The sequence below is a fragment of the Cornus florida genome, unplaced genomic scaffold (genome assembly GCF_030987335.1).
Source record: "Cornus florida cultivar Cherokee Brave unplaced genomic scaffold, ASM3098733v1 CherokeeBrave_3.0.0_Hap2_Chr02, whole genome shotgun sequence".
Lineage (NCBI taxonomy): Eukaryota > Viridiplantae > Streptophyta > Magnoliopsida > Cornales > Cornaceae > Cornus > Cornus florida.
In genome coordinates this window covers 20,226,522-20,247,663 of record NW_026775572.1, presented here as the reverse complement: position 1 = coordinate 20,247,663, position 21,142 = coordinate 20,226,522, and the positions used below count along the sequence as shown (strand labels likewise).

At 34.8% G+C, this 21,142-nt stretch overlaps 2 protein-coding genes across 16 annotated transcripts in view; one reads left to right on the top strand and one right to left on the bottom strand.

The window, feature by feature from the left end:
- Positions 1-100: 100 nt before the first annotated feature.
- LOC132294126 (uncharacterized) lies at positions 101-1,936 on the bottom strand. Its single transcript, XM_059791868.1, has one exon. It carries the CDS (start codon positions 1,865-1,867, stop codon positions 287-289), a length of 1,581 nt encoding a protein of 526 aa, XP_059647851.1. The 5' UTR covers positions 1,868-1,936; the 3' UTR covers positions 101-286.
- A 2,439-nt stretch (positions 1,937-4,375) lies between these two features.
- LOC132294124 (DNA repair protein REV1) overlaps positions 4,376-21,142 on the top strand; it is a 34,983-nt gene continuing 18,216 nt past the window's right edge. For 10 of the 15 annotated variants that reach the window (XM_059791861.1, XM_059791862.1, XM_059791857.1 and 7 more), the window contains exons 1-18: positions 4,377-4,850; positions 5,167-5,311; positions 5,641-5,756; positions 5,859-5,935; positions 6,283-6,806; positions 8,405-8,542; positions 8,733-8,865; positions 8,967-9,055; positions 9,201-9,251; positions 9,340-9,543; positions 13,667-13,786; positions 15,426-15,518; positions 16,580-16,639; positions 16,717-16,803; positions 16,979-17,059; positions 17,155-17,227; positions 19,923-19,991; positions 20,201-20,308. In XM_059791861.1, coding sequence (XP_059647844.1) covers positions 4,645-4,850; positions 5,167-5,311; positions 5,641-5,756; positions 5,859-5,935; positions 6,283-6,806; positions 8,405-8,542; positions 8,733-8,865; positions 8,967-9,055; positions 9,201-9,251; positions 9,340-9,543; positions 13,667-13,786; positions 15,426-15,518; positions 16,580-16,639; positions 16,717-16,803; positions 16,979-17,059; positions 17,155-17,227; positions 19,923-19,991; positions 20,201-20,308 — 2,374 coding nt within the window. In that variant the 5' untranslated portion in view covers positions 4,377-4,644. Of the gene's footprint in view, positions 4,851-5,166; positions 5,312-5,640; positions 5,757-5,858; positions 5,936-6,282; positions 6,807-8,404; positions 8,543-8,732; positions 8,866-8,966; positions 9,056-9,200; positions 9,252-9,339; positions 9,544-13,666; positions 13,787-15,425; positions 15,519-16,579; positions 16,640-16,716; positions 16,804-16,978; positions 17,060-17,154; positions 17,228-19,922; positions 19,992-20,200; positions 20,309-21,142 lie in introns of those variants that run through there. The other 5 variants (XM_059791864.1, XM_059791863.1, XM_059791866.1 and 2 more) reach the window with 2 other exon arrangements.

Here is a 21,142-nt window from a genome sequence, read left to right as displayed (position 1 = left end):
GAGCTGCGTACACACTCCAAACTACAGCAAACAGCCACACACAAAAAAAAAAATAATAATAATAAATAAAATAAAATAAAAAAATAAAAAAACTCAAATATAAGAAAAAATAAGTACCCTCTGCATTCTCAAGTTGTATATAGTACAGATTCTTCAGCAACCATTATTTATGAACATTCACTACAAATCTAACATCATTAAATTGGCTAGCATATATATCTTATAAACTTCAACACCAGCCTTAGAAGATATAATTACTTGTAGGCCGGAATATATATTGTCCAGCTTAGCACTGTCCTGGAATCAAAGGCAAATCAACCTCATCACACCACTCCACACTCCTTGTTTCAAAATATGAACTCTTTACGTCATTAGGCCAATAACTCAGCCAAACTTGACCTCCTATTCTCCACTTCAACACACTCCCTTCCATCTCCTTGCTCAACCTCCACCCCACACCCTCTCCGCATTCATCCCTCGCAAAAACCAAACCGCCGGTTTTCGTGAACCGCCTCCTTGCTCCCGTGTACCTCTTTCGAAAGCCCGTCCCCGGTTCACCATCACCACTAGACGGCTTCCACGTGGACACTTCAAGACCGGTGGAGTTGTCACATAAAATTGCATCGAATATAGCTGCATTGCCGTCTGCATCCTGGTCCCACCTCCATGTCTTCATCCTCGTCCTCATCGCGGTCCTTGCCATCGCCTTCACCTTCGGAAACTTTGATTTTCCGAAACTACCCTTCGCGACTTTTTGCATTTCCAATTCTCTCTCCACATTGTCAGTGGACCGGCCCAAGCTCAGACCGGTCACGTAAGTCGCCCCTACTTCCGGTCCGACCCAAATCCGGATTCTCGACGGGAAGTGCCTCTCGTCTTCATAGTCGCCCTCCTCATCATTTTTCTTAAAACCCAATTTTGCCACGTGTAAGCGTAGATTATCGACACGTGCATTCACATGAATCCAACCATCAAAGAATCCAACTGTGTATTCCAGCTGAATCACAACCTCCAGCTGCTGGTGCGCCAGGGTGTATCTTAGCACAGACTCTTTGGCTTCAATCACAGGGAACCTATATTTTTTACCGTTAAAGAGCGTTCTTTTCATTGCCCACACCGGGGCATAACCTTTCATTACCCATAGCCCATGAGACTCCATGGCATAAGAAAACCCTAGACTGTGAGACGGTAGTGGTGTTAACGAGTGTAATCCTATGCCAATCTCTCTTAAGATTAACCACTTTGCCAACATGTACCCGACGGTGCGCATGAAGCACAGCTCCACGTCGACTCCAACCGATATAAAAAATGTTCGGAGAACAGTCTGAGCAGGCGCGTATTTGCACGTGAAGATTTCAACGTTCGGAGTTAACAAGGAATGGAAGTATAACGAACCAACTTCAGACGGTGAGTCGCAAACACACAGCCAGAAAAGGCGCGTGAGGAATATGAGGTTGAAAAAGAGGGAGAACGACTCCGGCGAGTGCGAGTCAAGGATCCATGCAACCGGGTCGGGTTTGAGCTTCTGGAGCTGTGAGCTTGGGCAGGTGCTATCTTGCGCTGTGGGTGAACGTGATATGATCTCTTGGAGGAGCTGAAGGATGAGAGGCAAGAAGGGCTTACTGGAGGAAAGAGGACACGTGTCAGAAACCCAGAGTGTCATCTCTGTGTCAGAAGAATCAAAGCCTTGTGAGCACACAGAGAATGTCACTAAAGCATCATCCGAGTTGGGCTCGGTGGTTCTCTCAGCTCTGAGTTGAATGGACTGGGTTGCTTTGAAACTGGCTAGTTGGAAGATCAGTGGTGAGTTTGACTCGGCCCACTCATCCGAGTTGGAGAGCTCACATATCCATGACCACATATCCATCTTAGCTAGCTTGAGGTTTTGGCTTTTAGGGTTTTTTGAATTTGGTGGAGAAATAACTATTGTGGCGGTTGTTTGGATTTAAAGGAAAACGAGTGATGGAAGGTTTGCCAACTTGGAGGTGGTTTTAGCCAAGGAAGAGGTTGAGGTGTGAGGTATGCAACTGGTGGTTGTAGGTGAGCCGTGCGTTTGATTCAAGGTTTTGGTGGCTTGTGTGTTTGATATGAAGTTTTAGTCTGGTTGCATTAATTATAGATAGATTTACATTTCTTCAAATTTCCTTTAGAATCTTTTCGAATGATACGTACCAACTACCAGGCCATGTACAAGTAGTTACTATTTGTCAAGAAAAAATCATTTACTCCGGATAATAGTAACCTGATTAAAATCTTTTTATTGATCAAACAATAAAAATTTTTAGATTTTAACGAATGCACATCAGATTTTTTCTAGATTATTTAACTTTATCATAGGATGAGGTACACTGAAATAATTTCTTAGATTATGATTCATTATTATTATCATTGCCCTATCCAATATGAATTAGTCTACGTACCGTCTATTGCATGAATCATCTCTTGCCTTTCCTAGCTAGCTATTACAAGTCAATTCTTAATTAATTATATTTAACTTGTTAAAATAATTTTTTAAAAGGAGGCACTCCACTTTTCTATGATTTCACCTCGTTGTTCAACTAAAAATGAAATGAATTAATTATTTTAAGCCTAACTTCATGAGCTAACAATTATTTAGTTTCAAATTACACAACTATCTTACTATATACTATTGGTCTCTCCCTCTCTCTCCCAGTTTTAATATTTTTAATCTTTTTGACTGCGGACCTAAAAGAAAAAAATATAAATTATAAATAAATTATCTAATTTGACAGGATTCGAGAATAAAAGGTACAAAATCAACAAAGAAAACCCCCCTCCCCGAAAAAAAAAAAAAAAAAAACCCAAAATTAAATAAATTTTTACTTTTGAAATGAACAAAATAATAATAATAAATAAATAAAGAGTTATCTTTGTACCCCTCCCCGCAAAAAAAGAAAAAAGAAAAAATAAGTTATCTCTATTATAATAAATTATCTCTTTTGAGATGATAAAAATAAAAAAATAAAAAAACCCTAAAGAGAACAAGTAAAGTAGATTTATAGTATAAATGATAATGATGATATTTTAAAATAAGAAATAGTGCATTAATGAGTTTTAAAATATTTTTAATATTTTATTTAAATGAAAAAGAAAAATGAAAAAAAATAAAATGCGAATATGACTTGCAAATTTTAAAACCTCATCAATGCTATTTTGGCATATCTTCCCCCCATTTTTATCCTTCTATCTCAGGGAATCTTTCTCCCTAACCCATCACTACTCTCTCTCATTTTCTAATTATATCTAATTTTCATCTCACACTTCTATTAGTCTTCTAGTCATTTCAATAATTTGCCCTAATATTGTCATTTTTTATGGGACATGAAGATATTGATTTTGTTTCTTTGACATTTATTTTGTTTCTTTCTTAGGCCTAAAGCTCTGCTCCATATGGAGCAATATATATAGTTGGTTCTAACAACGGTCTTATAAAATTTTATTTTTATCATATGTGTTATTTTTTTATTGTATAATATTCTATTAGCTTGCCTTCATTTTGTCCAATCAACTCCAATTAATCTACTAGTTACATCATTATATATCTATGTATCTTTTGTATTGTAAATCATAAATACCAAAAGTAGCTGTTTTGAAGTGAGATTATTATATTATTAATATCCAAATATTTATTAAATTTACACCAAACACTGGTTTTAATTTGTTCAACTAATTTTTTATTATTTTAATTTTAAAGTATTTCTCCATATTTTACAATTTTATCGTTAAGTTCTCTTTAGATATATTAAAAAACGCTATAGTAATCACAACATCGGCAAACAACCTACATCATAAAATATAGTTTAAGTATAATTTTATTATTTCATTTAAAATTATTGTGAATGATATATATGGGCTCCGAATTTCTTAATAATTTAGTAATGATTTGCGAAATGGAATTCTTTTATAGTTGCATTTTGATTTTAAATATATATATACATATATATATATATATATATGTATATATATAGTTGCATTTTGATTTTAAATATATATATATATATATAAATATGTATATATATATTTAAAATCAAAATGCAACTATAAACGTGTACCATGGAGAGTTTGGACAAACCATAAAAGAACATAATTTGAAGTAAAGTAGGGTTTTGGATAAATTTTTTTGTGTTATGAGAACTGAAAAAAAAAAACAATTTATAAAAATCTGATTGGTCTACAATTTTTAAGAACTGTTTATAAAAATTCAATTAAAAATAGATATTTAATTTTTTTATAATTATTGTAAAATAACTTTTTTTGATTGACAAATCAAACAAACCAACGAGTTTTATTTATCACTTAAATTTCGGCCCTCAATAAAGAACTCTTAGTGTATATCTCACGCCTTCGGTTACTTGTCGAGAAAGAAAGAGAAAAAAAAATTCGAGAAAAAGGTTCGCGTAAAAATAATTTATATTTTATGGGGGTTATCTATCTGGGTCTCGATCGTTATATCTATATATAAATGTAAAATTAGGCAAGGTTTCTTTACTTGGATATTTGCCGCTTCATTTGAATAAGGGCAAATAATCCGTTGGTACACAGGGAGGCATACAGTCTTACGCAGAAAGTTTCCTCTCTCAACGTCTCAATTCTCAATCTTGGTTCATTCAAATCTTAACCAAAATGAGTTTCGATTCTTCTCGCTCTGCCAACTCGGACTCGAAATCAAAGAGAAGCCTCAATTCAGCCTATTCAAACCCTTCCAGTAATAGTAACAACAACAAGAAGAAAAAAACTAACCAGAAAACCCTAGGCATGGCTTGGGGCCCCAATTCTCGCTCTTCGTCTCGATCCTCTTTCCGTAATTCGCCATTCTCTGATTTCGGCAGGTCCTATCTCTCTCTTCCTTTAATTTCATACGCTAATTTTCAAGAATTTATGATTGCTTTAAATTCAGAACCCCCAAATGCAAGAATTACAGAATAAAGTACGTTTACCTGTTGCACAGCCTATCTATCTTGATATTTTATTTAAAATTGGATTCTAATAATTAATTAGATATCTTGCCGACTATTTGATTGTTTTCCTAGTTAGTGGCATAAAAGAATTAGGCGGTAAAGACTGCATTTTTTTTTCCCCTCTTTCTTTGAAGAACGATATGGTGATTTTGATTATCTTTTGATTGTTTTGAACATTTGGTTATAGCTACATGGTAGTGAAGAATCGGAAACTACAGGACCAGTTTGATGCTGAAGCTTCAAGTTCTTCTAACAGTGCTTCAAATAGTGGGAAGCCTATTTTTCACGGGATTTCGATTTTTGTTGATGGATTCACGGTTCCTTCTAGTCAGGTTTCAGTGAATTCCGATAAATTTTTGTTGATGTTTAATGCTGGGCAGCCAAGAAACTGGAAAAAATAAAAAGAAAATTAAAAAAAAAAAAATTATATTTTACGCACTAAATGTAATTAACTATTCATGATGTACATACACAACTGTTTCTGCTGTGTTGGATGTGCGTGCTTCATTACTTTTACTTTGCTGGAAAGGCAATGGTGGGAAACAGAAAATTTTAATATATTTTTCTTCTTATTTTCCTCTGTTATCTAGGCTACCAAACAGTAAGAAAATGTCTCACATGTCTATTGCTTTTGATTGGCATTGATAATATGTTTCTACAGGAGCTGCGAGGGTACATGTTAAAGTTTGGAGGGCGCTTCGAGAATTATTTCTCTAGACATCGCGTCACTCATATTATTTGCAGTAATCTTCCCGACAGTAAAATTAAGAACCTGAGGTTGGCCATTCTTGACTAAACTTTCATAGCGGAACTGATTACTTGGCCGTTGCATTTTTTCATTTCTATAATTCTTGTGGTTGATATGTCTCTTTTCTTCAGGTCATTTAGTGGTGGGCTCCCAGTAGTGAAACCCACATGGGTGTTGGATTCTGTTGCTTCTAATAAACTTTTGAGCTGTAAGTTCTCTTCTAGGTTTTGGACGTATCCGTAACTATATTTGTCATAAATGTACTGATAGAGCTGTTGAATGGTGAAATTGTCTCCCTTCTGTTTGTAGAATGGTTGTCATGAACTTGGTATGTGAGAATCAAGAAGAAGGAATAAACCATAAACTAAATGCATTAGGGGAATCTATCTTAAGAAGATAAGAGTTGGAAGTTATCTGGCTATATTACTTGTTATTCGCTTCTGTTGAGAATGTTCAGTTTTAGCATAAGTGGCTTTGTTCTAAAGATTTTTACTGCATCTGTCTTCATGTGTATGGATTATTTGTGATGCTCATGTTTTGTTTTGTTCTTTCTAGGGGTTCCTTACCAACTTGACCAGCTTGCTAGTGAAACTCACAAGCAACCGAAGTTGTCAACCTTCTTTGCTCTAAAAAGGGACCCAGTCTCTGATGTTGCTGCAATGTGTTTTATTGATCAATTAAAAGTTGAAACCGAGGATACATTGTTGAAGGGTGGCACAATTAAGGATTCTGATTTATCTGAAGTGGGTGAATCCATAGAACACGGAAGGGAATGCAGTAGAGAATCTGAGATTGTTGCGCATGGGAATGCAACTGAAGCAATTATCAAGGAGACAACTTGCAACAATGGAACATATATTGAATGTGAAATTGCTGAACCAAGAAAAGACACTACAGTAGATAAGAACAGTGATGGAATTCAAGCTGAATCTAGTCCCTGTCAACCTTCTGCTTCAGTTAGCAGCTACTGCCGAGACAATCAAAAGGTGAAAGAATTGTCTAGCCCAACAATTGTTGTGCCATCTAATCAGAATCATTCAACTCTTGTGGACCCTGATTTTGTGGAAAATTATTTCAAGGTAAAGAAGTAGAAATCTAAGTTATTGTTTTTACTACCATGCTGCATTTTGCAATTATATTAAGAAAATATCTTATTGCTCATCTGCATAAGTAAATTTTTAACTATCGCTATATCAATAAATAGAAATGTGGAGCAACAAAAAATAAGATGGCATTTACATCTAAAATGGAATTTTTTGTTGGGATAGCTTGAGTTCATACACAGATCTTGTTTTCAACCCCTTAAGTAATACTTAGGCTAGAATTCACAGCATTTAATATAAAGATCACAAACCTTTTTGCAAGCTTTGAGGATTGATTTTTATGCTTTTTAAAAGTTGTAAATATTTGTCTGTTCAGCTTAGAAATGTTTTTTAAAGCCCAAGAAACGAAATTCAGAGTTAAAGAGAAGATAAAAAAAGGGTCTGGACCACCTTCATGACTAAAACTGATAATTAAGAGACTCACTGTGGCTTCTCTACAATTGTGAACTGAGATGGCAGCACCTTTGTCCAATATTAAGAAATTATTACTGTCAAATATCTAATATTTTAAGAAGTTTTAACATTTTTCTTCAAGCTCGAACCTGGTTTTAAGGATTTTTTTTTTTTTTCCTTAAAATTTTGAGCTGTTATTAGTCCAAATTTATTCCTAAAATAGTTCATTTGAAATGGTCAAAAGTTTTTTCAATAATCTTAACTAGGCTTGGAGTCATTTTCACTATGGATAACCTTGTGGATTATGTTTCAGAATTTAAAATCTTGGGCACAAAGATACGCGGTTATTAGCTCGCTACTTTTCCCAGTTCCTCCCTTTCTGCTATATTTTTATCCATAATTTTATATATATATATATATATATATATATATATATTAATATATATATTTTTATTTACACAGTTTTCTTGTTCCTGCAGTACCTCTCAGTTATCTCCAGTAAATTTTATCTGGTTGCTATCCTGTTGAATTTTAGTGTCTATGTTCTCATTGTTTTCAGTGTCTTCAATTACTATTCTACAGGACTTGCTTCGCAGAACCAGAGGCTATTGCTCTCTGTATTTTCCTGAAATTAATGTTCCAATGTCCATGCTTAGGCCCTGTTTGCCAAGTGTTTTTGTTGCATGTTTCGTGTTGCGGGTGTACTGTAGCGAAGCAAAACACAGCACGTTTTGTAACTGGTTGTTGCCATTTGAATAGTACCCAATTTGTTGCCGAAAAGAGGCCCAATAGGAAACACCAATTTTTTTGCACTGTAGCAGTTAACAATACCAAAATAAAAAATATAAAATGGAGCAGGCCTTAACTAACCATTTTGTAACTCAATCATGTAACACTTTGATGTTACCAAACATGTTTTCATGTTTTTGCTTCTGAAAATCTTGCAACAAATCTTACGTTACAAAACATGCTTCCAATCACAAATGAAAAGACAGCACAACAAAAATGTTGTTTTTGTTTCGGATGAAAACGGAAACGCAAAACAGCAACGGTTGCCAAACGAGCCCTTACTGATTTGTTTTTAACAAATTTGGCCGCTATTTTGTTATTACCAGCACATGGCATTTAGTCTCATAGAACCTTTTACTGTGATATCCTTACCGAGCTTTGTTTTTTTACAGAACTCCCGACTTCACTTTATAGGTACTTGGAGAAGTCGGTATCGTAAGCGTTTTCCCAGCTTGTCTGATGGGTTCAAGCATGCAAGTACAGATCTTAGTGCTTTTGCTCGGAGGACATCCATTATCCACGTGGACATGGTATTCTTTACATTCAGTGCTTTTGAATATTTCATGGATAAATTATCTATGGTTAGCAACTTGGAGCATTGTCATGTTGACCATATAATAGGAGTGTAGTCTTTCCTAGATGGCTTATGATAGGCGTTACCGAAGCACTTTTTTTCTCTCTGATACTGAATGTAATGACGATGGAAATATATGTTCCCAGGATTGTTTTTTTGTCTCTGTGGTCATTAGAAATCATCCTGAATTACTGGATAAGCCTGTAGCTGTATGCCATTCTGATAATCCACGAGGAACTGCTGAAATCTCTTCTGCAAACTATCCTGCTCGAGATTATGGTGGGTATATATGGAGTAGTCTCTGTTTTAATCAGATTCCCAGTTATGGTCGAACGGTTTTTTAATTTGTGTAAATGATAAGTTATTTTTTGTTTTTAAAGGAGTGAGGGCTGGAATCTTTGTTAGAGATGCCAAGGCTCTTTGTCCTCATCTTGTCATTTTCCCTTACAACTTTGAAGCTTATGAGGAGGTATCTGGTACATTGAAATAATTTTAATATTTAAATTGTTTATAAAGGGAAAAAGTAATGCTACTGACCATCTGTTTCTTGTATATCATGATGTTGTGTCACATGGGTGTCTTGGAGTTAATATGATCTCTTGGATGAGTTTCAGGTGGCTGATCAATTTTATAACATCTTGCATAAACACTGCAACAAAGTGCAGGTCTGCTCGTGGAAATGCACTTTTATAAACCATCATTTTTTTCTTTCGCTCATATACTTTTAAAATCTATTACTATTACTGAATGCAGGCCGTAAGCTGTGATGAAGCATTTTTAGATGTCACAGACTCAGAAATGGAAGACGCTCAGTTTTTAGCTTCAGTAATTAGAAAAGAGATTTTTGAAACTACAGGATGCACTGCAAGTGCTGGAATTGCTGGGAATCTGCTTATGGCCCGACTTGCCACAAGGACTGCTAAACCAGATGGACAATGCTACATCCCACCTGAGAAGGTATATATTGGGGAATTTTTATTATTTTTATTTTTGATGCTCTTAATTAATTTTTTTATTTAAAAGAAAGACCACATCACTTGGATCTTAATTAATATTGGGATATCTATTATTTTGTTTTGGGCTAAAAAATCTCATTTTGCATCATTTTGATTGCCACATATCTTGTTAATTGTAAATCACAGCTTCCGCTTGTTCAGTTGATTTTATAATATGAAATTTTCTTTTATCTTATTGTACTTTTGACTTTGCATTTGTTGTATTTTCTCGTGAGTTCTATGTTTAAACCATTCAAATTTGTTGTTTAAACTTCAAATTTGTGGTTTTATAGATTCATTTATGATCATTGCATAAAAATGTTGCTGGTTTATGTTTTTAGAAGATAGATACAATTTTCCATCCATTTTATCCCATGATTAGTATCTATAATCCTGATATTTACCAGGAAAATGTAGTGGGCAATAGAGTAAGTTTCTTGTTTTGAGGTTTCCCCTTCACATAAGCCAGCAATCTAGTTGAGTGTCCATCCCAAGGGCAGGAAGTAACAAGTAACAACATCCGATTTTCATGAAATTATAGTTGAATATCATCTTTAAGGTACATTTTTGTTTCTTGGCACCGAATACATATCATTCATTAGAGTGTTCCTAGTTGTACCTAATGTAGCAACATCAAAAGCTTAGGATTCTTTTTTTTGTTTTTTTTTTTTTTTTGGCATAAAAAAATAAATGGATTGAGTTTGCATCCCAAGATCCCAGAGATTAGATGAAAATGTAACAATATTCAACTCTAAATCCTAGTTAACAGTAATCATAGCCAATCATAATTTTTAATGCGGAATATATATATATATTTATATATATAGTCTCTGAGGCTGTTCTTGTTTGTGTAAATAATTCTAGTCATATTTATTCTAATGATCTTACACGTTTCACTTTTTTAAATGTTTTTTTACAACTTTGCAGAGGTTTTTTTTTTTTTTGACCTTTACAACTTTGCAGAGTTTTGACACATGCAAGAAAGACTATTAGTTATGGTTCTAGTTTCTGTAGGTTATCTCCTTTAGTGGCCAATTGATTTTTACCACAGTAAGACCATAGTATTGCTTGATGGAAGCCTTAACTTTAGGTTGTGGGGAGGATGTTTCACAAACAGAGAAGGCACCTGGACTTCCTTTCCTACAACTGAAATCATAAAAGCCAGGAACAGTTACCTACATGACCTGCTTTACTTTTGCACGCTCTGAGCCCACATAAACTGTGGTAAATTGAAAATTTTGTGGATCTTAGTTTTTTCTGATAAGCGTAAGAGATGCTGTTCCAGTGTCATCTAACAGGTCAGGCAACTTGACCCTGATATCGTCCAGTATTTAAAGTTTGCTGGGTTTGTAAGGTTATAAGTTGCTGGTTCGGGTTGTCATTCTCTTGTCGATATTGTTGGTATATGCTAGTGAACTATAAGTCGTCCCTTCTGCTCTTCAGCACCTTAATAGAAATTCTAAAATGAGAAACCACTGGTGTGTGTTTTTGTAGGAAAGAAAGAAAATAGGTGTCCTTTGGGCCAAAAGGTTATATAAGATTGGTTGTGTGTCCATTTCATCATGGTTTGTCCAAATTGTCCTGGTTAGGCCCACCTTTTTTTATTTTTATTTTTCATACGATCTTTGTCTTGTGGGGTGCACAATGCCACCTTGGATATTTTCAACAAGTGTGGTCTGTCTTTTTTCCATTTTATCGGTATGACTGTGAGTAGCCATCCATGGAAAGTAAGAAGAAGAATGCTGTGACTAGATAAATGTTATAGGTATGACTGTGAGTAGCCATCTATGGAAGAGTGTTAAGCAGAATGTTGTGACTAGATAAAATGCCAAAACGACTACAAGCTGCGACTCAAAGCTCATATAGAATTGTGTTTTCTACAGGAAATTGGGTTTACGACTTGTAGATCTTTGACGATGTTTTGTGATAATCAAGCAGCAATATGTATTGCTGCAAATTCACTATTCTGTAATAGGATGAAGCAAAAGTAGACTTTTTTTAGGCACATGGTAATAAAGGAAAAGATTATCACCGTGTACATAGTCAGAAAATAAGTTAAGTAATGCTTGTACCAAGTCTTGAGGAAAAGGGAAGCTCATAAATTATGTAGGGAAAGTCTTGGTTTGGTGCTGGACAGCCAGGTTAGTAAATCAGTACCACCTTTTTGAAGCAAAAAGTTGATAGTTTTACTGATGGAAGTGGTAAAAATTTTGTTTGTGGAGCTTGAGATGATACCTGGATGATCTTTTGTCAGTATGGGGATCTTGCCCCTAACTGTTAAAGGAGGGGTAGTTGCAGTGTTGTCACAGTTTTTAGGGTTTAATCTTGGTTACCTGCAATTAGCATTTAATGTTTGTCTTGACTAAGAACTTTTGTAATAGCAACATATACTAAGGTTTGTACTTCTTTGTTCAGTGCTTTTATCATGGGTTTGTTCCTGAATTTATAGTTCATAGCATGGTGCTCATTGATTGAAGAAGATACTTGTATTTTTAATATCTTGAAACTGTTATATTTTATGTTGTGTTTTATATTATCACGATTTTTTATGCAGAGGCTTGCTCCTTATTTGGAGCATAACATGCATTGTTGAACTGCACTGTGCCTTAAATATATAGTTATTTATTTAATTTTTTTGTTTTGTTTTTTGATTGTGCGTGTGTTTTCACCACATGCACAATAGTCACCTTGGAAAATACTCTCTGACCATGGAGAACTACCAATTAATAGTTACACCTTCCTTTTTATGCTTTTGTTTCTCTTAGACCGTGTATGTTTTCAGAGTAATAAAGGAATTTTAAACGTACCGTACATAGAGGTTAGTCTGTTTCTGTTTAATTTTTAACTTGATAGTTGAATTTGTTTACTATGCACGCTACCTTATTCAGTCAACATGTTTTATTGTCGGTTTGAGTAAAGGGTTTTTGTGGGGAATTTAATTTAACTCATGCTTTTAGTCACCTTGTCATAGTAAAATTTTCGACAGAATATTGATTAGGTTACGGAATTTGCTTTTCTTGTTATATCTGTTGAAGTATTTATAAATTTAAGTTACACCCTCTCTAACAAATTAAGCTTTTGGAGTAAATGGTAGTTAACATGGTATTAGAGAGCCAAAGGTCTCATGTTCAAACCTCACAGTCACAGGGGGCGTGTTGAAGGATTTATATATTTAAGTTACATCCTCTCTAACAACATAAGCTTTTGGCGTAGATGGTAGTTAACAATATCTATAAACTTCACGTTAATTTGAGTAAGCTATAATACTATACGTTCTTTATTTACTAATACAGTATAGTCTTTATACTAATATATTATTAATATATACTCCCTTTATAATTTTATTACTAATATATATTCTCATATGTATTATTGTTAAATTGAAAAAAAAAATATTTTTTTTTATATAAAAAACAGGAAGAAAAAAAAAAATAATAAAGGCCAGCCCAAGCCCACCCAACTCTCTAGGCCTGTCACGCCAGGCTTAGGCTTAGCAACTTCTTGTCGGCCTGACCTGACCCCTTAACCGGTCAAAGACAGACAAGCCAGGGCTGGGTTGGGCTAGGCAGGTCGTTTAGTGAGAATAGACGCAGCCCATATGCAAAAGTACGTAAACAGAGCCTGCAACAGCCAAACCTCCCTTGCTGCTCTAAGATTCTAAATGATAAAAGAGAATCCACCAACTCCTTCGCTTCATTACACATACAGTACCAATCAGGGAGAATTTATCTTTTCCTCACTAAGTTTCAATCATGAGAATCTTTTCCTGAGTCGCAGTCCACACATAACATGCCACTTTGAATGGTGATTTTTGCTCCATGTACTTTTCTAAGGGGAAAAGACGTAGAAGTACCAGATAATGTGATTTTACCACAAACCTTTTCAACTTTGAGAGGCACCCATTGAACCTGATCCTCTCGTCTCTTACCTTCTTAATCACAAAGTTGACACCCCTATATTAGTTGCTGAGACCTCAATTTTATTTATATTTTTTTCAGCGACCATTGCTTCAAAAAACAAAAGAAACTTATTGAATGGCCATCTTAATACCACACTACTGAATATTAGTAGATTGGGTGTTTCAGGTGGATGATTATTTATGTGAACTTCCAATCAAGGCACTTCCAGGAATTGGGCATGTTTTAGAGGAAAAGTTGAAAAAGAGACAAGTTCAGACTTGTGGCCAGCTGCGCATGATTTCCAAGGTTTTCTAACTTTTTACTTAAGATATAATTTTATTTCGTTTGTGATAAAATGGCTGAATAAATGCTCTTATTTGATTGACTTGCAGTATACCTGTCATGAAAGTTCGTTAAGCTTTGATCTGACAAGTGGTACCTGTTTTATAGTTTGCTTTTATCTTGCATTTTTTAATTGATTCGCTGTTTTATCTTATGAGTTTGATTTCCTGTCACATCTGTAAACTATCATCATCTCTAGTTACAATGGAATAGTACTAAATTTATTTTTATTGAAGTAAACGGTTGTCCTAGGTTTTTTCCTCTTCTTTTTTTTATATTAAATCTAAGCAAAAACTTTCTTTCCTGCTCCTTGGTATCTATGTCTGGGAAAGACAAATATTTATATTTCAAATCATTTAAGAGTATCAGAAAAACTACTTACAAAAAGAAGCCTGAATAGACTTGATTCCTTCCGACATGGTTTTAATGGAAGTTCATGTACCAGCAAAAGTTCTTCTGCTTCTTTTACTCTCATACAGCTGTTCCTGGTCTCTTACTCTCTGAACATATTGAAATCAATGGGGTCGCCAACTGATCCCCACCTCATGGAAGAGGATGTTTAACACATGAAGGTGATTAGGTAATGGGTTTTAACAGTCCTTTGCACTCACTTATGCATGAAGCACTTGTTGGGTGAGACTGTTTAGCAGTTTCTTCCTATTTGGCACAAGTCAGCTGTTTTAATCTTTTTGCAGAATACAGTTTGACATCATATCAAAAGGGTAAAAACTAAATAATAATTGCTTCATCATTTGTTTGCTACTTCCAAGCTCTAGTTAAATTAGAAAACACAAGTTTCCTGCCGTATGAGAAACCAATATTTTTTTTCCTGTTTGTTTTACTAGAATGTTAAAAGCGTGATCTGCATGTGAATTAGTAGAATGCAACAGTACAAGTATGGTTACACTTTTCTGTGGTGAAGTTATTGTATTTGTGAAGGATATGCATATTCATCAAGGTTTTGTGTGATTAAGACGTTTGCCCTAACTTTTCATCTTTTATTTGAATGATATGTACACTTCCAGGATTCTGCTCCTTATGTATAACGACTCAAGAAATTCTTTTAGTAAATTATCTGCCTGAATATATCTTCCTTGGCCATCTTCCCTGCAGTATCTTCTTGACTGATCTGGTTATTGATGTAGGAGAATCTGTGTGATGTTTATATATATATTTCATTTTGCTGTCCCTTAGAAAGAAATTCTGTTTGTAATGTGGTAAGACTAGAAAGGATAGAATTAGAATGATCACATTCCGGAGATGGTTGGAGTAACACAAATTGGTGATAAAATGAGAGAAAATCGGTTAAGATGGTTTGGTCATGTGCAAAGAAGATCTTTAAGTGCGTCAGTTAGGAAGAGTGAGATAGTCCACATTGACGGTAATACTAAGGGAAGAGGAAGACCAAAATTAACATGGGTACACTTAGTAGAAAGGATACGATAACATGTGTTTTGACCGAGGATATGGCATTAAAAAGAGCAGAATGGAAACATTGGATTCATGTAGCCAACCCAAGTAATTGGGAAAAGGCTGCTTCTTCTTGTTGTTTATAATGTTGTAATGGAATTTTAAGTAATTTTACTTTGCTTCGAATTTCCAGGAATCTCTCCAGAAGGACTTTGGGGTTAAAACTGGTGATATGCTGTGGAATTATAGTAGAGGGGTTGATAATCGGCTGGTTGGAGCGATCCAGGTTCGTCAAACAATTTGGCTTAATTTTACTATCTAGACACCTTTAAAGGATTAAAAAATACTGAATTTCTTGATGTCTATTCCTAAGATTGCAAGTAATTTGCTGCATATCTTTTTTTTCATGCCATGAATGTATTCCTGCAAAGCATCGATTTATCTATTAGGTTTTCTTGTTAGTTCTTCTATATTTTGTTTTTTATGCGTGCAATCTGTTAAAGTTCTAGATGAGTAGTTTGGAAACTAATATGATACTCACTTATTGTGCTATGCTTAGCATTATTTTGATGTGTAGATTGTGTGAAGACAGGCAAAACAATTAATAACTTAAATGTAAGTTTGAGATGTTGTATTCATGACAATAAATGTTCAATTTAAAGTACTTTATCTGAGTCATGCTTAGTGTCTTACCATTGCACAGTCTCAAAGAAAGGAGGATTTGAGGTAGATGGCAAACATGAAACTTATAATCACATTTTGATGGAAAAGGATCTTAAGAATTCATTTACAAAGAGCAGAATGGAGAAGATGGATCTAGCGATCTCAAGTAGTAAGGAGTAATGGATTTTGAGTTACAGCTAACTAGGATGCATTAAGTATGATATGGTGACTAATATACATAATTTGGGCTGGTTTGAGTAAGTGGCAAACCAGAAGAAGACCCTGGTAAATGCCACACACCCCCAAAAAACAAAAGCAAAAAAGGAAAAAAGAAGAAAGATTACTTAAACAGCTTTTATATAAATTGATTTGTCAAAGTATAGCTTGATATAGATATTTTATGTACTGTTTGGGCACGATATTTTATGTTCCATATGAATATTTACATCATCTCAGTCTGCCTTATGCTAGCATTGTTAGATGATGGCGTTGATTATGTAAACATGTGTTATCTTATATGTTAGTTGATGGAAAGAAAGTAACCTATTCCATTGTCCTATGTGGCATGAGCAGTTTGTTAGCACTGCAGTTCACTTGTTCAGAATAAACTACATATTCTCTTAGTTTGCTATTTGTAAAACATTTACCTTGTTCAGCCGGCATTCACCTCGATGACTTCTGCAGGAAAGCAAGTCCATTGGTGCTGATGTAAACTGGGGCGTGAGGTTCAAAGATTTAAAAGATGTTGGTCTTTCCATTGCATCAATTATTGTTTTTATCCGATCTGAATGGATCAAAGTATTAACACTTTATTGTTCCAGGTTCAACATTTTCTTTTGAATCTTTGCAAGGAGGTCTCATTGCGTTTGCAGGGATGTGGAGTGCTAGGGCGCACTTTTACCCTTAAGGTTCTGTTTGATTATTACATCTGAAACTGCCATTATAATACGTAGTGGCTTATTCTGTTGAGCTTTCTCATTGACATCGTTTCCTAGAGCTGATTAAGTTTTTGTTATGGTGCTTTTTATATTTTATCTTATGCTAAAATGGAAATTGTCTGGTTAATGCAATACATTGATGTAGATGAAGAAGAGGAAAAATGATTCTGAACCAATAAAGTATCTGGGTTGTGGAAACTGCGAGAACTTGAGCCGCTCTATGACGGTAGGAATGAGTGAAACTTTATTTTTTACAGTAGTTTCTCTTAGAAGTTTTTGGCTTAGGCAATTCAAGTTATAAGCTCATTGGTAATATGATAGATTCCACTGGCTACTGATGATGTGGATGTGCTTCGAAAGATAAGCACACAGCTGTTTGGATCCCTCTGCATTGGTAAGTCAGCTTTTTGCCTATTGGTCTTCCTTTTCCACTACAAACGAAAGCAAGTTTATTTATTTATTATTATTATTATTTTTTTTCCTACTTTTAAAATTGAAGAGAGAAATAGAAAATGAAGAACACAAGGATATAATGTGTATCAACCACTAGGGCCTACATCTGCGGCACAAAGAGCCCAAAGAGCTACATCACTTTACTTTATATTCTGTCTTGAGATTGAGCACCTCTAATTATAGGTGAAACAATACCAGTGATAAATATGGAAAATACATAGATGGAGGACTCCTAAAATCAATCGCATAAATCACTTCAATCAATATTCTATCATAGGCTAAAATCACTTCTATAATATTCTCCAACACCCACCTTATTCGATTATATCCAAGTAAGTCTATCCACTTAATCATGTAATACAGTTCCACTCCCATGCTTTTAGAAATCTAGTTATTGCTGGAGTACATTCATGCTCCACCCTTTATGTACTATAATTTAGTTTTTTTGTGAGAAATTCTTTTTGCTAATGGACTCCAGAAAAGATGGATTGAGAAATGAGTGCTTGTTTTAGTAGCTTGAGGTGGCGCCAATTAATGTTAAGACGAGGGAAAGTAAACATGAAAGTTTGGTTTTGTGTAATGAAGACCAATAAATGCAGAGATGATGTAGTTTATCTGATGGAAGCAAAGGTGTTAAGTGGAAGATCTGAAAGAATCCTGGTTGATATGACGAGAGAAAACTTTATTCTGGTGATCTGCGAAGGTTATTGCTTTCATAAAGATTAGAATATATTTCTTTTACACTTAATATTTGTTTTACTTTATAAACCTGGATGTTCTAGTCCAGTAAAATCGTATTAAGTATGGCCCATACAATTGCAACTCACCTCATTAGCTAGAGTAGAGGATGCATCATACGGACTGGTGGCATAGACACATTCTCAGGAGACTCATGTCCGTGTTGGTTGTCATGGTGGATACGGTTATTCAACGTATCTGGACACCTTTTGGATTGCATCAAAGGCTTAGATTGAAATTTTATTTTATTTTAATTAGGACATATGACAAATATAAGGCCCCAACATAGGAACTGCTGATTTGTGTAAGATGAAAAAAAAGGGCAACCCCAATGCACGAGGCTCCCGCCACTGTGGGGTCTTGAGAAGGTTTGATGTACACAGCCTTACCTCCATATGCGGAGAGGCTGTTTCCTTGTTTCAAACCTGTGACCTTTACAGGTCACAATGGAGCGACCTTACTCTTGTGCCAAGGTTCGCCCTTAATGATTTAATTTATGCGTAAGGAGAAGTAAAATAATTTTAATTGTGAAACTATTTGGTATGTAAACTTCTCAAATTAATGGATTATATCAATATAAAGTATGATAAAATGAGGCTTCTAATTTGAGAAGGGGGTAGAGTATTGGCGTATCCTACTCGAACTATGAAACCTAACTTCTCAAGATGATATAGATGCGATTCAGGTGAGATTCCATATAATGTCCTATTTTTGAGAAAGATGATGAGATAGTGTACAATATCGTTTTGTGTTTTCATCTTATGCATGCATCTCCACACCATATTAATGAGTCAAGCGAGTCATGCCCACCGTAATTCAGCTTTTAGAATATCTCATTTATTTGTTTCCTTTCAGATTTTCTAGACAATGTCTAATTAAAATGGTTGGAGCTCTTTGAACTAGCTGATTTTTCTGCATGGTTGACATGGATTTAGAACCATTAGGTAATGGCTTTGACTTCTTGTTTATGCTGGTATCGATAGCTTTAATTGTTAAATCATGCTGGATTATGCTTTAGTGGATTGAAAGCTAAATATGGAACTGGTGGTTCCTTCAATAAATGGAGAGCGCTTTGCTCCTAAGACATCTTGTGTGGCATCGGTGTATTCAGTATTTAAAATTTCCACCACCACAGTAATGCCAAAGGTGCATATGTGCATTTGAGTTAGATGCTTCCATTTTGTGCAAATAATGCCAAAAGCCAGGCTGTACCCAGTCCATCACCTGCAATGTTGGGACCAATGCTAGATAATGATTTTCCACTGCAATAAAAAGATATTACGTAATAACAGCCATTAACCGCATAACAGAACTTCATCATTTTTTTTGGTATTCAAGGCTGGCTATGTAGCACAAAGTCATGCAGTCTCTAGTGCTGATAATAGTATGTCACTGCCTTACTGGTGAAAGAGCCTCAGATGGGACTCAAACCCTCGATCTCCTTCATTCAATGCAATAAAGATACTACTTGGCTCTGAGAGCCATTGATATATTGCTTAACTTTAGTTGCTTTTTTGGACTCAAAAAAATTCACTGTACTCAACTCTTGTAAACATTGCCAGAGATGTGATGCATTCATAGATTTGCATTGTTACTTATGCTATTATTTTTTAGTTGTTTTTGTAACTTGGCATTGTGATCTTATGGATCCACTTTTACTTTTGTGTTCTTTCTTCTTGAATGCTATTGTATTAATGCAGTGCATATATTTTTGTTTTGTTTGTGTAATGTTAATACATTATGTATTCAACATGGCTTCTTTTTGCAGCAGCAGTATGTTGTCTAATCCCATGTTATGTTATTTATTCAATTTTTTGTTTTGCATAACTGTATGTTACTAAAGCTCAATGCCAGAATAAATTCTTTTCATATCAACTTTTTGCTATTCTTTTGTGTAGAGGTCAAGGATATCAGAGGAATGGGCTTGCAAGTTTCAAAACTTGAAAGTGCAGATACTGCTAATCAAGGTCTGCTTTTTTGTTATTTTGAGTAGCAATTTACTCTTGGCAGCAGGTCCATTACTGCTTTATATTGTTATTCGAATTTATCTGGCAATTATTTTTTATACCATTCTATTTCAGGATTTCCTTTATTTATTAATTATTGTTCACTAATACTGTACTTTCTATGAATATCTCTGATGTCCAACTATGTTCATTGACTTATGGGTCCAAAGGGAATGAAAGAAACTCTATTCGTTCTTGGCTTGCCTCAGCCTCAGCCTCAGCAGGGACTGAAGAATTACCTAGAACCACTAGTTCAACCAGAGAGAACACTTGTAGAGGTATTCTGGATTTCTTGTTTGCAAGTAAATCATTATGGATTAAAGATATAGTTTACTTATATGTTCTGTCTTTTCTTTTGCTTCTGTTTGGTTCTGCTATTAGAATTCTTGCACACTGTACGTAGGTTTTTTCTTTTCTCCTTTTTCCCATTGTAAGAATTGTGATGCTAAAATTTGTACTGATTCCTTTTTTGATTCACTAGAGATTGAGTTGTACTGTATCTGTCATTGTGTTACAGTTTCTTCCTTTATCTTTTGAAACTTGTAAATGGGACGGTGAAGAGGAAGTAGAAATGAAAACTATGTTCTTTTTGCTCTATATGCTTATAAAGGTTGAAAATTTGATTTTTTATTATAAAACTGGGATCTGGAATGTAGAAAATTGAAAATTAGGAACAAAAATGCAGATATTCTTTTTCCTTGGTTGGACATTCAAGGCAATACATTCCCATCATTAGTTGCATCTATTAAAGACAAGAAGGATTTTATTTGTCCATATTTGTCTTCGTCATGTAAAACTATGCTTGTTTCTGGACTTAAACAACTAAACATCTTTTATTATTTAGAAAAGTGCTCTTCATCTCTGTCTTGGTTTTAATAACGGTTTTGGGTGCAGCATCTATGGTTGGCACGATGGAATTCGATTTATATTCAGCAATTCGAAAACGTAATTTATAAATAGTGGATGCATCTATAAGCAAACATTAAGTTTTGGAGACATTTGTATTGTACAATCGTGAGGCCCATGAAACCGGTTCGGTTTTCAATTCTCTACTGTATCTGTTGTTAAATCAGTTTTGGGTTTTGAAATCACCCTATGTTCCTAAACCCTAT